General features: G+C 31.1%; 1 protein-coding gene across 4 annotated transcripts; it reads right to left on the bottom strand.

The window, feature by feature from the left end:
• Positions 1-4,304: 4,304 nt before the first annotated feature.
• Positions 4,305-10,778, bottom strand: LOC112290845 (uncharacterized). Of its 4 annotated transcripts, none has more exons than XM_024537624.3 (15): positions 10,589-10,778; positions 8,771-8,907; positions 8,550-8,627; positions 8,033-8,088; positions 7,744-7,863; positions 7,382-7,452; positions 7,181-7,274; positions 6,754-6,966; positions 6,181-6,429; positions 5,956-6,064; positions 5,612-5,679; positions 5,359-5,446; positions 5,102-5,176; positions 4,866-4,957; positions 4,305-4,619 (listed from the first exon to the last, which is right to left on the bottom strand). In XM_024537624.3, the coding sequence occupies exons 1-15, from the start codon at positions 10,647-10,649 to the stop codon at positions 4,529-4,531; spliced, it is 1,602 nt and encodes a 533-aa protein (XP_024393392.1). In that variant the 5' UTR covers positions 10,650-10,778; the 3' UTR covers positions 4,305-4,528. The 4 variants fall into 4 exon arrangements, with proteins under 4 accessions (XP_024393392.1, XP_024393390.1, XP_024393391.1 ...); XM_024537622.3 differs by having other exon boundaries at positions 9,748-10,777; XM_024537623.3 differs by having other exon boundaries at positions 5,359-5,428; positions 9,748-10,777.
• Between the last annotated feature and the right edge of the window lie 6,133 nt (positions 10,779-16,911).

The following is a 16,911-nucleotide window of genomic DNA, read 5'->3' as shown; positions in this document are numbered from 1 at the left end:
TTTGGCCACCCATAATCTATTCCATTCTTTAAAGAATAATACATTAATTTCAATTTTGTTTATCTATTTTATCTCTTGTAGATTTCTATACTATTCTTCTATATTCTTAAAGGATGGTCTAGATTAATTTTTATGCATATTGATCTAACCACATTTTGCCATTAAACAACATTTTATTTTGTTGTAATTGAATTGTCTAGATACGCACTTTCTTCAAGTATAACCAAATAGTTTTGAACCTCCTAGATTTGGTCAAAATATCTTTTATAAAAAATTATTTGTTTCCTAGTAATTGACCACTAATGCTCCTAAAATCTTAAGCTTGTAATTAGCTTGCAAATGACTAATCCCAAATTCTTCTTGTTTGAAGGCATTCTAAGAATTAGTATAAAAATAATATATGATGTTTTGGTGTGCAAAGACAACATAACAGAGGTTATTTTTTAGTATTATATTGTGTTTTTCATACATCAACAACCATTGTACAATGTCAAATTATTTCTATTAACATTTTTTTTAGTCTTTTAGTTTAAACAACACATTATTCTAATTGTAATTATTATTTTTTGTTTAGTACTCCTATACATTTTTTAAGTATTTAAATTCTAAGAACTTTGTGTACTTTAAAATGAATTTTTCTGCATGTCATTAATTTAGGCCATGATAAATAAAAATATATGTAAAGATAAAATAAAAGAACATCCATTACTCCATAAAATAAAATTTTGTCTTTGTATCCAAAAAGTATTTTCTCTCAGTACAAATTATCATTGTAACTATTTTTACAAAGCCACATGTTATGTTGTATTATGGCTATAGATGTTGAACCATTATGGTAGCATGCTTTGTTGCTAAATCATTCTATCATGATTTAGACTTTTAAATTGGCCTCTTATTATATAAATTTTGATCTTAGTTGACCTAAGTAATTCAAACTATGGTTGTTGTATTTATGGATCTAGATTTTTATTCAAAATATGTACTATAGTAAAATTTTATTTTATAATATATATAATTCTATCAAATCTCTTATTTTAAGCATGCTATTTATTTTCTTAACAAATATTTATAACCTCTATAACATAAATTAGTTAAATATTCCTAATAATAGTTTTATACTAATAAGAAATTAAAAAAATTATTTTAAAAAATAAAATATATTATTATTATTATTATTTTATTTAAAAAATTAATTTACATATTAAATTCATATTTTTTCTAATTAGATTGTCCTTTGAGGTTAATTCTAATCCAATGCAAGTGAAAAATTTGTCACTTGTTACAAAAACTTATGTCAAATTTCAGAATAAAGTTTTTAGAATTCTTATCTCTAAATAAATGATCAGCTTGGTCCGATATATATATATATATATATATATATATATTTTGGTCAATATTTTACCCCTTTATATATAAGTTGAAAGAAGAGCAAGGTGAGAGTCTAGTACCCATTTTTTTAAAAGCATTTGATAATGCTTACATTAGTCTAAGTTTCTAGAATGTTTGAATACTTAATTTTTTAAGGTGTTAAGTTGTAATAGTCTATTTTGCTAAGAAGACTATATTTGCATATTTGGAATCTATAAATCTAAGTTTTCTTTCATCCCTAAGCTTACAATACATACTTTGTGCTATTTTTTTTTATAACAAGGATGTTGTTTAGAAAAGCTTTTAAAAGAATTCTTATTTGCTTTATTTATTTTTGTAATCTAACTAATTTAGATATGAAATAGAATATAAAAGAGAGGAGAATATCATGTACAATTATAATCCCTTGTGCCATATTGATTTTGAAAGAACATCAATAGTCAAGTTTATATTTCATAGTATCAATTAGAAACTAGTCAAAATCATTAGTTTGGATATGTAAGCCAAAGAAGATATCCAATAATTTCTTGATGTTAGTCTCATTAGTCCAAGTTCATATAAACCTATCTATCCATTCTAGTCATAGATTTTTTTTTTTTTTCCCAATAGATCAATAATTTAAATTAATTTATAACTATTTCTAAAGCATGACTAAATATTTGCGATTTTTTAAAAATTTTATGCACAAATTTTTTCTAGTTCATATATAATTAAAGTAAGTTCATTTGTATACTGAATTAAAAAATATTTATAATCCTCTAATAGAAATATTCCAACTATGTTCTTCCATCTTAAATTTTAATTGCATCTTGAATATCTATATTTAAAATTTCATCTACCATAACAAAATAAGTAAGGAGCCAAATGACATTCTTGATATTTTTTTTTCTTTAATAGAAAATAATTAGTTTTATTGTCATTTGTTTACACCAAAGCCTTTGCTCTCTCAAAAAAAAATAATATCATATTATATATTGATTATAAAACCTAAGTTTTTGGATTATCTCATAGAAAAAAATTCAAAGACATTTTATTAAAGACTTTACAAAAATCGGATTTTAATAGAATTTAAGGCCAATTAGAATCTTAGTATGTTGTTTCTTGAGTCACTAGAATATTATATTAAAAAAAGACACGTAATTAAAAAAAAATTCGTTTTAAAACTATGATTTATATAAGCACTGCTTCTATTATCTTGTGATGCCTTTGCATGTATTTTATATAAAATTTAAGAAATATTGTAGGTCTTTGAATACTTAATATTTTCCTACTGCATATCTTGTAAAAGAGTACAATATTTACTCAATTAAGTTTATTAAAATTTATTCTTTTTTCATATTATTAAAAATATTTTATTTTTTTATTTTTTTATTTTTACATTATGCTTTGTTTCTAGTAATAAAAATTATATCGTGCCTTAATAATTTTGAAATTGATTACGTAACATTTTATTTTTATTTTTTTAAATAAATATATTTTAAACTCCTATGTCTTGTCAATTATTATAAAGAACGACACAAACCAGTTTAATATTACTTTTTAATCACCATTCCTTCCGTTAATCTTGATTTGTTTGCAACAAAGTTTATAGAATTTGATAGATTTTCAAAGTACACTTTAATTATATCTTCTCAATCTTAATATTGATTATATATAAGATATTTAAGTCTCTATTCTTGCATAGATAAGATAAAATGGATTGAGTATGGAAGATACTTGTAGTGGTTGGATTGATAATTCAATTGATGGGTAATTAAATAATGAGGCATGACCTTAAAGTCTAAAGGCTAAAATTTGATAGAATAAAGTTTTACCAAGACTCTTATGCTATCTATGTGGATATTCTAAGAGTATTTGAGATGTTTTATAGAAATTATATATATATATATATATATATATATCTAGAAACTAAAATTGTATTCCAACTAAATTCCAAGTACATGTTTTGTTGAGGATACTTCATAAATATGTTATATACTATTCACATAAAGAGAGATATGTGTGTATATATATATATATATATATAGGGGAATGTTAAATAGACATAATCTTTTATTAAATAGACTCGCCTTTGATGAAGAATATGGTAATCATGATGAATGAAGTTGGTTTTTATTGATTGCATATCTAATAGTGGAGAAATGAATCTTGAGATCATTTTTATTTTACATGATGGTTAGGATGGCCACGTCAATCTAGTAAAAATTTGGGTCTATTTAACATTCTCCTATATATATATATATTTCTATATCATGTATATTAGACATACAAATGTAATTTATGTTACATGTAGGATTTGAATTAACTAAAATACCTCCACATAATTTCAATCTTTATATGTATACACTTGTTTATATATATTTGATGAGCATAATATGCAGGTAAACCATAGATAACCAATGAGACCATAGTGCCAGATTTCAGTTTTAGGTTTCAATCAAGACTACTGAATCTCAACCCCAATTATTGATTTTGTGATATTGTTTGAAGCAAAAACAACAGGTTTTTATCTGCTATCTACAGCTTCCACATATAGAAGGGGAATAGGAAAAGTTATTTAGAAGCATTCCAGTGCATGGAGTGTGAGATAGCAGTGCAAATGCAATGCTGAGCTAACCATTTTGCGTTTTTACTGAGAACATAAAGATTATAGTTTTTTACTTCATTTTATATCAAAACTCAATGCCAATTCGATACTTAAATCATTTTTAATGATGATGAATATTTAGACTCTCTTGTTAGTTAGGATGGGATTGTAGGAAACTGCAATATGATAAAAATTAAAAACTAGGAGTAAAATTGAAAGTGATTTCAGTGTTTCTGGTAGATGATGATGATCAAGACGCAGGAAGAGCTAGAGCTTATACCATGGAATTTTTGGAGAAGCTGCAAATCTAATATCCAGCAACTACTGCTGAAAGCAGACTGGTCAGAAATAGAAAATTTTCACAAATCCATTGCATTGTGGTAAGATAGTAACACCTTCAAGCGGAGAATTTCTTTCAGAAATTCACCTGCAACCTTGTCTACGATATAAAATAATAATTTTGCAACCCTAATTACAGACAAGTTACGTATAAGAACAGGGGGAATATGTGACAAGTTGGCTGAAATACCAAGGGTCACAAGGAGCTTTACAAAACAGCGTTCACAAACACTGCTACCGGGAGGTCAGAAGGCTTCTATTTGCTATGGCTCGTGGTCTGGGATCAATCCCAAAAGCTTTTCCCCCATGAACCTCAATATCATGCCTGCATTCCAGGATCCACAAATGTACTGTGAAAACTATGCCCAAAAGACTGGTGAAATACAACCACATTTAGACGCCTTCCTACAAACAAAAGCATGAGGAATCCAGGAAATATTGAAGCTGACGAACAAATATTGTCGTTTACAAATCCATAAACAAATTATTCATCGAAAATCTATTTTACATTACTAAGCTCAAAAATCCCCATATTTAATGTATCCCCGATGATTAGAGGATAGGGACTTACTGGAAAACAAAGTCTGGAATGGTCAATTGCTCCCGAGGAACATATCTGAAGAGATCCGACAACTTCTCTACGTAGACCACCTTCTTCCAAACCTGATGAAAAGAAATCACTCAGATATAGAATCCACAAGTAAAAATAAAAAAGGAAAAAGAAAAAGAATCTAGTAGTCAGGCTAGAGTAACGAAACTAAAATTACGTTTAAGTAGTTCATGTCAGGAATATTATTAAAAACCTACCTCAGGTTCCACCAGTAAATTCAAGGCCATCACCGTCGCCTTTAAACCAAGAGTTGGGTGCAATATATAGATTGCCTGTCACATACAAACACTCAGGAATTGAATGATTACTTCAAGAAACTGCTCAGACTGCCTCGACAAGGTCAACTTTTATCTGACATAACCGACATGATGATAAAAGAAATTGCAGCTTGAAGTAATTATTCTGCCACTTTCAAAAGGATATCCACCAGCTTGGGTCAAGCATGTGTACATACATGTAGATTATGTTTGTGCCTCCGTCCTAAAATCTGATGAAGGCGCTTCACCCATCCGAAATCAGGTTGTCTGTGACCAGAGCGAAAACTATGTTTGAGGATTAAAACCAATTCACAACACATTCAAGAGAAGTATAACTCACATTCACAAAAGATTAAAATAAATCGTGTTAAATTTGAAAGTAACCAGGTGCTCCAGCCATAAGACGGTTGCTCCAGCAACAAAAGTAAGCTAATACACAAGCTAACTCACATTGAGAGTGATGCGGCTGAATGGAAGTACACAATTGAGTAAGGTCTATTGATGAGTGGCTCCATTTCCTGTTAATACAACACATCCAAAGTTCATAATCAATGCATCATAAATAGAACAAACGACAAAATCAGCCAAAATTATAATACACGACACTTTCTACAAGTGTTTGACCACCTGCCCACTCAAATTGCAATACCCTTGAAAAGCAAATTTCATCGAGATATTTCTTAAAAACCAATGTGCTGCAGCGTATTGAAAAACCGCCAAGTAGAAAAGAAAGTTACAAACAAAATCACAGACCCACTTACAACAACATCATGTGCCAGGTAGTATGCACTAACCTTCACAACATACAATACAAAACGCTCCAAGTCGAGGCAACGGAGGAGGAAGTGAGCCCCGACGACTACCATGATTGGTCGCCCATCAACATCGACTCCACCTCGGTACCTGCAATGCGTCAACCATTAATCTCAAACACACAATCATTGGCCACTATACGCCATTACATCCATGGCAAATAATTAAATAAAAGTGGTGTTACAAAGGTAAGTGAGAGCAAGTACAATATCTTCATCTCCGCAACTTCTGTAAGATTAATAGCATTTGCTCTGGCGAGAAAACGCCCATGAAGAGAATCTTGTTCAGTGGAGGAGAGGACAGAAGCCCCCAAGCCTCCAAGCCCTAACCATCTGCCCCATGCCCATCCTGTCTGAGATTGTGCAGCTTTCTCCCATTGCTCTTTCCGTCTCTGATCAGGATCCCGAGTCATCGACATGAAGGCGGGGTCAACCAACCCGTCAATTGAGTCGTTCCTATAAACACACATACATTCATACAAGGACTAGTCGGATCAGAGACTTGAACACTCACGATTTACACACAATTCATAATCGGACAATGCTTACCACTTCAAAATTCTCCACGAGAAGACCATGAAATCAAAAGTACTGAGGGCCATGCGGAAAAAAGTTACCAGAGGAACATGTTCATAAAGGGACACTACCATCATTAACAAATGAAGGAACACATGGAACATACACAGAACTACTATTACCGGTTGTGTTATCAAATATTGATCCCACATCACATTAGTTTTGCGGTTATCATAAAATACATAATGTGAACCAAAAATCCACCTTTTTATAGCAGCTGACCGATAACTAGGCGTGACATCTCCTGAGAAGGGTTGTGTGGATATCGGAAAACCATCCACACCAGGCAATGCTGATATTCTGATCTTGCGTTCAGATATAACTGTTTCTCCGTTTTCATCTCCCACATCAGCTGGCAGCTTGGTAGCGGCAATCTCCTCCTCATGATTGTCCCTTGGAAAATACAATGGAAGCAATCTGCCCAGCAACCAGACTAGAACAAGTCAGACGAAAAAAATTTAGATGTTAATACAATCAAGTTAGAATGATGTTTTCAACGGTGAAACATAACCATATAATTCTAGTTTAAATAATACCCTGCTTTGCAAACCAATAAATAAAAAAATCGTAAGTTGTCGGATCTTTTCCAAGTATCGAGCTTCCTTTTATCAGTAACACTGAATTATCTGACCTTTTATATATATCTGTATCAGTAGCATTTGATGTGCAAAAGACTACAGCAGTAATCTTGTCCTTGTGCTTCTCCAAGAAACGTCTAACGGTCCCTGTTTAAATCCGTGCATCAATTAGCCACGCTGAAAGTGTTTTCAAGAACTATAAAGTCCAAAGAGGCAGATGAAACAATCACGGTATTAAAAAAAATTGTACTTACGAATCGCAACATGAGCAGCAGGCTCCCTTGGATAAGCTTTGGCTTCTGTGTAAATGCAGGGAAATGCAATGCTGGTGAAATAACAAAGCACAGGATTTAGTTACAACGTAGAAGCTAGAATTTTAACTAAAGTTGCATATTATACCATCAAAGTTCAAGTCTTAATAAAGTTCAACTTACATGAGACTTGAAAAGATGTTAAGTTGCACTACACATGTGCATTTCCAATAAGCATTATGAACTGTGATAGCATGGTATTTTACCTAGAGTTGATATTATATTAAGTAAAAGATGATAGATAAAACCCCCCAAAACTAACTGAAGCAATAAAACTCATCCTACAAGTGACTCAAAAACCTAACCTGGAAAGTTCTTGCTCGATAAGAAGTTCCAGGCATGAACGATAGCAGTGACTCAATGCATTCTCAGCTGCTGTGTGGTACCGTGCTGCATATCTAGGTCCCACTGTATGAATCACACGCCTGCAAATCAACCAAGCCAACCCCTACTGTAAATTGTAACCATCTGATTTAGAATTCTGAACAAGTATACAGAAGGATTGCCGATGGATACTACCTAGTGATGGACTTACTAGAGTAGGCAAACAATGCTGCTGAAAAAATCGGCAGAAATCCTTAACCAATAACATACCTTGCAGGTAGATCATAGCCACCAGTGACTTTGGCCAATCCAGTTCGACACCCTCCCTGTACACGAATCTCAACTTGTCGTTACTACCGCACTCGATGTATAATATAGATGAAGCACTTGTCAAAAGCACTCCCAAGTTCTCATAAAATGTACATCCATTTCTTATTGGAGTACATTCAAGTGAATAGCCAATCCATTGCCGATAAAACTGAATATCATGGTAACATATAGTTCAGCCCAAAAATATACTCTATTTTCACTGCATCACAACTGAGTAGGAACTATAAAATCGAGCTAGCTCTGAACTCGCTCGCTTTTATTAGAAATACAATAGCATCATACAATTGAATTGTTAACATGGCAAGTAACCATGTGTCAGAATACGACAAAAATCCTAAAACTTCAGCCACTGATAACGTTACGATTGACAGGCATCCATTTACAAGGGATATGACCATCACAATCTACTACACCAACCATGTCAAACGTATCCTAGTAAGTGGTCTCAAAAGCTTACCAGAGTGGCGCACTCCTCAGCAAGTCCAGGTCCAGCTGCTGGGTGCAAGCCAGGAGTGCTATGTGCTTCATCCAGATTCTGTTCACCATATTTAGAAGGTTAAAGAGTAGAAAGCACAGAACAAGGGAGCAGAAAAGAAGATGTGTACTACATTCACCCCTGTCTGGATGGTGCAGCTTTACATAGTCCATTAATTTCGAAAGAAACGATGCATAATTTACCTCATTGGAAGAATTGACAACTGCATCAACTTCTAAAACCCATGGGGTACCCCTCCACAGATAGAGCTTTGCATTCATGTCATGATCAACATGAAACTTGGAAGTTGACCCATAAGTCGTTCCCCCATTTTCAGAACCTGACAGCAGGAACAAACATTGTCTTACTGAATGCTCATAAGCTTCATAGTTTCAAAATTCTAGAAGCTACTAGAGCAAGCTGTGTCTTTTTCCTGAAGACCTGCGTATTATAATGGACAGAGAACAAAGATGAAAGCGCAAAACACCTACGAAGTACGTAGAAAGAGTACCAAGGGAGGAGACAATAGCTACAACCCAAGTTTCACGGCTTCCGTCAAGTGTTCACATTAGCAACCCGATTACCACCAGAACACAAATTGAAAGAAACAAATGAGACAAAAAAGAGGAATTCGCAACCATCCAACGATCCAAGTCCCACCAGTATACTATAGATCGTCTTGACGGAGGCATTAAAATGCTGATGATTACGAAACATACTAAATCGAGCACGAGCAAACTTTTTAGGGCGAGTACCATTAGTCTAAAACTTGAAAATTAATAACCACCATACTTCACACAACGATATTTCCTCTGAATGTTAATTAACTTCTCTCTTCTCTCTTCTCTTTGCAAACAGGAAGATATACTAACGATCTAATGACGCGTATTCACGATCTCCAGAGTAGGTAAAGCTTTGAATTAACACCCGCTAAGCCATCCAGCTAACACGCCTTTACAAGGATACAAGAACGATCGCGCATGTTCACGCGGCGCACAAGATACTGAACTAGGATTGTGCTGCGTATAACCAAGCAGGCACATATTTTTAACCTAATTCAGCTCCACGTCCAGATCCCAGAGCTTTTGTAAAATTCGGTGGGGGACCGTGATTTCTATAACAATCAAGTATCCGTTGATTCAAGAGGTATATATGGCCAAAACTCCAACAAAAAGTCTACCTGCGAGCGACGTAGTGAGAGGATCAACGAAGCCCCGGTCAGAGGTTTCACTTTCACTGTGACTCGCGGATGGCGAGAGAGGCTCTTGCTCGATCCAACGGGGCACCTGCTCCAGCCTCACCACATGCTGCTCAGTAGGCCCACTCCGAGTGCTCAACCTGCCATACATCCTTGCCGGCTACTGCACCCCCTTGCTCCTCTCTTCCACCCGTGTCCCTCAATTCCACATTCCCAAACCTGTGCGACGAAAAACCCCTCCTTCCATTGCCCTCGCTCTCAAATAAGCTAGACCCAAATCTGCTGTTCCTCAAATTCCTTCAACTCACACCTTCAAAACGTCAACTCTACTCTCTGATGATATTCTCACCCCTGACAAACGTGGCAGAAGAGCTATGGTCTCACAGATTCAATCCAAACGAAACCCTAAAATGACGTTGAGAAACACAAGGGGGGTCAGCGACTCCGAAGCAGTGTTGATGTTTGCAGCAGGGAACGTCGAGAAAATCGCCCCTCTGCTCCTTCCACAAATGGCTCTGGATGGGCTGCGATTCCGCTTCAGGTGTAAAAAAGTTTTTAGTGGAGGCCTTGAGGTTAACAAAGAGCATCTACACAGCGGAAGCCGTGCTGTTGGGTGGGGTTGATTTGGTTTCAAAGACCTGAGATATCGTCACTTCTCCACAAAAAACGAAAAGAAACCAGACAATAAATTATATTTATAAATACATATAAATACACACATGACCCTGCCACGTCATGAGCGTGATACTCCTCGACTTCGTTATAGTTCCAAGGGCATCCTCATCCCTGCGCAGAAGAATTTCTCGCAGGAGTGCGACTATACCTCCCTCTCCTTCATATCCTCCTCCTCCTTCGCCTTGAGTCTTGACTGATCGCCACCCCATTATTCCTGTGCTCGATCTCAAGTGCTGCGAGAAGAATCAGGCACACGCGGTGGGAGTGGATGTCCTACACCTGCAATGCGATGCGATCCTCCGGCACTGCCCATCCTCGGATTCCTAGTGATGAGCGATGGCACGCAGTGCAGCGCATCGCATCGCCCTACCCCACACCTGCTTCACTTCGATTGAATGACACCGACGGACGGGTTTTGACTTCGTTCCTGAATGGACGAACGATGACGAACGCTGGGTCGTGATCCGTAACTGGGACGGGGGCGCGTTCGTCGACTTGGACGTAAGTTACAATTCTGCGGTGGAACAGATTCCGTCGTTTCATGGAGGCCTATTCCAACGTCTCTGCATGTACCCGGATTGGGACTATGCTTTGGAAGTAATATATTAGGGCAATCTTTTGATATCTATTTTTGCACAATATAATAGTATATCAAAATGAAAAAAAAATGTAACTAATAATCATACAAATATATTGTATAATTATCACATAAATGTTTATTAAAATAATAAAATGAAAACAGACACACATGTAAAACTGATTTATAATTTACAGAAAATACACGTGATTAGAAGAAAAAAAAATTATGATCATAAAAATGAAAATATAAATGAAACTGCCTACATCTTATTATTGTTATAAAAAGAAAGTAATAAAACTAGATTATAATTTAATTATAATAAATATATTAATCTTTAAAATAAAATTAAGTAAAATGAGTATATTAATCTCATTATATTAATATTAATATATATATATATATATATATATATATATAAATTCCAAAAAAATAATAACTTATATGACTACAATTTTTTCTAATTTAAATAATAAAAAATTTATTTAATTGCTTCTCATAGTATATGTGTAAACATTCACATGCACAAAAAACAATAATATTTATAAGACTTACTAACATAAATGTATATCTACAATATTTATCCTTTTTAATACATACATTAAGAATGTATATATATATATATATATATTGTATTATGAATTTTTTTAAAAATAAAATTTAATCTCAAAATTATTAAATTATTATTTTAAATTTACTTTTAAGCATCATTTATAATAACAGTAGTAATAAAAAAATATAAATTTATATAAAAAATCAAATTCCAAAATTATATATTTATAATTTTTTTTTATACATAATCAATATATTTAAGTAGTATATTTATGTTTGATATTAAAATTTTAAAATCAATGCTGTAAAAAAAATGAAAAAAGATAATATTAATCTTAACACAAGATATTCAAGACTTTAAAAGTATGAATAGTTTTTTTTAATAAAATATAAATACATTTATAAAATAATTCATATGTCAATGTTTGACCTTTGTTGTTAGTTGAATGTTGTGCATTGGATATGCATACGACCTTTATTTTGCTTAATGCATGAAGGCTCTTGCACCTACCAATCAAGGTTTAGACTTATGACTTTCTATTTTTATAACAAAAATTTGGATTATTTTTATGGACAAGAACTTAAAGAAGATATATAAACAATTAAGATGTGTATTAAAGAGAAATGACAAAATAAAAATGAGAAAGTAAGAATATTCAAGAAGAAATTAGAATGGCTATTGCCAAAGACTAGAGAAACTAGAGACTCTTGAAACTACACTAAAAGTAAGAAAAGAATTGACAAGAGTGACAAAAGCCTCACTCTTGCTTCTACATATACTATCTTACTAGGAGTTATATAACAATATTTTATAGGATATCCAACACATGTTGAACTTGTAAAATACATGTCTAACTTGTAAGACACATGTCTAACTTATAAGCTTCATATATGTGCCACATGTCTAATTTGTTGGTCAAGTTTTCAGCCTATTAATTACTTATATACACATATAAAGACAATATTATATCTATAAAGCTTTTGAAAAGCTTTTTCATAAGATATTACTAAATTTACCTATTTTTATCTATTTCTACCTACTCATATTATTTAGATAATTATTAGAATAAATATGTATGTCCATAATAATTATGGTATAGAAATAACTAAAATTATAAGAAATCTAGTTATTTTGAGGATTATATTTTTTAATCATAACTAATCTAAAATAACTAGGTTAGAGAGAGATCTAATAAAATTAAATATTATTAAGCTATTATATCCATTAGTTTATATATCTAAAAAATTAGTATCATGGATAACATCTTAAGAAGTTACAAACAACCATTTATGACCTCTACATGCACAAAAGTTTTTTGAATTTAATTATAAGATTGATGTATTTACTTTTTTTAACTATGTAACTTTTTGTCATAAATATTGGACCTTATTGTTGACTTTTTTTATAAGCATTGACATGATATATATATGGTTGACATTAATAATACATAAAATTTTTACTTAAAGAGTTTTCACAAGTTTATGAAGATCTATAATAATTGCAAATCTATTTTCATTTTTTCAAGTGTAGTATCCATTATTTTTTCTTCTATATTTATAATAGATAAATTTGATTAATATTCAAGTCAAATTAGAGGATGGTATTAAGAAAAAAACTCAATAAAGGTAAATAAATAAGTGAATTTTTTTCAAAGAAATATGATAGAATAAAAATAAGAAAATATGTATATTAAAAAAAACTGAAATAAATATTTCTAAAAGATAAGAAAAATAGAGACTCTTGAAATTAGACTAAAAGCAATGAAGAAATTGACAAGAATGAAGAAGACTTCACTCTTACCTCTACTTTTTATGTTATGAAATTAATTTATTTTTACTTATTTTATCTATTCATATTATTTAGATAAAAATTATAATAAATATATGTTCATGATATTACCACTTCTTTTAGGAAAAAATTCTACAAGGAACGGTAATCACATGTCAAAGAAGTCTAAGATGTGGCAAATTATATTTTCTACATATTTTAATGTTTCTTTCCTTTGAAGGTAGTTGATAGGCTCTCTTAACCATTGGTAATGTCTCATTCTAGGATGAAAAGACCACCTTGTTATTTAATCATTGTTGTAACCTTTGTAACTTCCTTCAAACAAAACATTTATAAAACCATCAAGAGTTGTTTCCATCTCCAATAAAATCACCAAACATCAAGCCTTTCTTTTTAGGTCATAATACCAAATACATTGTATCTTTCCATTTATTCAAGGAAGAACGTATTGCTCTTGAAGGTCTTTATATCTATTATATCATCTTAAAGGCTGTGATAATCATAATGTCTCATCTATTAAGTTAACAAATGATGGTTCTTGAGTTGAATATGCTGGCTATAGGTTTTCCATCTCTTTAAGACCACAATCATACAAAAGCTACAAATGACGATAAAAAGTTTAATGCAATCTTTCCTACATTATATTTCTTTTATAGCAAAGGTTTGCTATTTTTTTATTTTGGTTTTGATGGATGTTGTTGATGAAAAGCTTTGACCTTCTCTGCTGCATTTATAAGATTTTTTGCTAGCTCATATGCATATTTATTAATATCATATTCATATCAATGAATAAGTTATTTTTACCTAAGTTAGTTTTGCCTTGAGTCTAAGCCTTTTTCTATTTCAAATTCTTTATTATTATCCTCTTCTATAGAAGATAGTGGTATTTATCTTCTTCTTGAGATATTTATTGTTTCATATGGCTCCAAAAGAAATATGTGAAATACAAGATGGATTTTCATAAATTTTGATAGAAGTAATTGATAAGTGATTGGATTGACTTGTTCACAAATAGAAAATGGTCTAAGTTTATAGTAATCTAACTTGCCACAAAGGCAAATAATTTTAATATTATAATAAAGTAATCATACTTTATTACTAACGTGAAAATGAAGTTGTTGCTTGTGATAGGCATTTGTATTGTTCTTTTGTTGTTCTTGAACTTGTTTTAGTTGTACTTTTATTATTGAATGTAGCTCAAATAAATGATTTGCCAAATCTTTTGTCATATGATTATCAACTTTTCAAAATTTAAAAGCATCAAATTATGGATGATAACCAAAATTAATAAAAAATATATTTATTTTATAGAAGAATATATCATGTTATTATAAGCAAACTCTGCTAATGACAAAAGAGTTGTTCAATCATCTTGTTGATAATTGATGGTATATCTCAAATACTATTTCAAAACTTAATTTATATACTCTATTTGTCTATTAGTTTGAGGATAGAAAGCCAAAGATAGTTTTAGGTAAACCTTCAAAATCTTGAAAAGTATTTTCTAAAATCTTGATACAAACTGAGTTCTTCTATCTAATATAATATCTTTAGAAAATATATGATAGCAATAGATGTTGCCAAAGAAAAACTTAGCTATTTCTTTACCTTTGATAAATTTTGTACATGGTACAAAATGTGCCATTGTAATGAATATACATGCATATTCTAGTAAATACCTATATGATTAAATAAAAATAGATAAAAATAGATAAATTATATAATATCTTTTAAAAAATCTTTTAAAAATCTTTATAGATGCTATTTTGACTTTACATATATTTATAGTTTATTGATAGGTTAGAAACTTGATTAATAAGTTAATCACATGTTAATAGATTGTGAAATAAGCTAATTATGTGGTGCACATATAGAAAACTTGTCAAGGTAGGTTAAGATATGTGTCTTGCAAAGTCAACATGTTTTGGAGGTGTTATAAAATATTGTCACATAGTTCATAGTTAAGGATATATATAGAAGCAAAAGTGAAGTTTTTTCCATTTTTGCCAACATCTTTCTAATCTTTATTCTTGTTTCAAGACTTTCTAGTTATTTTTTATATTTTTAGTAATAGCTATTCTAATTCAATATTATATCATCTTTGAGTGGCGTTTTAATTATTTTCAGTGATACAAGAGTATATTGAGGATTTCTTTCTTCAAGATTCATATCTTTGATAGTTTGATAAGAGTGCTAACTTATTGTTTCTAACTTTTTTTAGAAGTGAGTGGATTATCCTACTTTTATTGTTGTATTTTAAAGATTGTAGAATATCTATCTTTAAATAAATAATCTTATTTTGTAATATTGATATTTTCTTAAAAAAAATAGATTATCTCTCTTTGTAAAAACTTTTATTTGATATTAGAAGTTACAGATTATCTTCTTCTAATTTAACTTTTTGAATTTTTTTAAGTTGTCTATAGAAGGAAAGATTATGGATACTATCCTCAGTGGAAGTAAGAATATATTTGCAACTATTATAGATCTTTATGAATTTGTTAATATTATAAGAATAGAAATTTTACATATTTCTAATGTGAATCATTGAAGTACTATTCTTATGCCTATAGTAGAAATTCAAAGTCTATGGTAAAAAATTGTATAGTTGAAAGAAGCAAGTAGATTGATCCCACAACAAAATCTAGGGAGTTTTGTTTCTACAAGTATGATATAGATAATGATTACTAAATCTAAAATTTTTGATGGAACATGATCAAAATTTTGAGGATTTTTACAATAAGTTAAGCTCTATATAAAGTTGCATCCCTTCCAATACTCTAATGGATTTACTCAAGTTGGATTTATAAGCACACTTCTATCAAGAAATGTTCTCTTTTAATTTGCACCTTTAATAGAAAAGGATTTGTGACTCTTTTATAATTTGAATTTATTTTTAAAAGAATTTATAACCACATTTAGAAAAAGTGATCAAGAAAGAGTAGCAAAGACTAAGCTCTTATTTTTATGACAAGGATTTTGGTCAGCCACCATATATGCTATTGAATTCTAAAACCTTGCTTGTGACATGAACTAAAATGAAAAAGCCCTTATCAATCAATTTTGATATGGGTTGAATTCAAAAATTTATTTATCAATGCCAAAACCAATGTAAATTGATATATTACGTTTTAAATCCCTCATGGAGCAAGAAAAGACTCAACGACATCAAGAAGGCTTATACTTATATTATGGAGAAGCTAAAAATATTGTTTAATATTGTTCAAAGAAACAATACAACTACAAAATGAAAAGCATGGTTGCCAAAGAAGACAATGTGTTGGAAAACAAGTTTTTCTAGCTACAATAGGGATCGTGTGGCTGAAATCTTGTATAATTCCTAGTGAAGGTCTAATTCTCTCTTTAGACCCCTCACCTTATTTTACAATAGAAGTTTATTTAAGACCAAAAAATCATAGTCTTAGCTTCATTAGATTCAAGAGCCTCAGTCTGTTTTATAGATGAAGATTTTGTCAAAAAACAAGAGATATTGTTAATCAAGAAAACTAAACTTGTACATGTAGAAGTCATAGATGGTCATTTGTTATCTTTT

The sequence above is a fragment of the Physcomitrium patens genome, chromosome 13, assembly GCF_059467195.1.
Source record: "Physcomitrium patens ecotype Gransden chromosome 13, ASM5946719v1, whole genome shotgun sequence".
In the NCBI taxonomy this organism is placed as follows: Eukaryota; Viridiplantae; Streptophyta; class Bryopsida; order Funariales; family Funariaceae; genus Physcomitrium; species Physcomitrium patens.
The sequence above is the reverse complement of the archived record's forward strand: the minus strand, read 5'-3'. Positions and strand labels throughout refer to the sequence as shown.

Excerpts from the sequence above, each read along its gene's own strand:
- LOC112290845 (XM_024537622.3), bottom strand. The coding sequence starts at position 9,916 with ATGTATGGCAGGTTGAGCACTCGGAGTGGGCCTACTGAGCAGCATGTG. Across the intron at positions 7,864-8,032 it reads GGCTATGATCTACCTGCAAG|GCGTGTGATTCATACAGTGG; the intron begins GTATGTTATTGG and ends GTTGATTTGCAG. Across the intron at positions 6,065-6,180 it reads GTTGCGGAGATGAAGATATT|GTACCGAGGTGGAGTCGATG; the intron begins GTACTTGCTCTC and ends GACGCATTGCAG.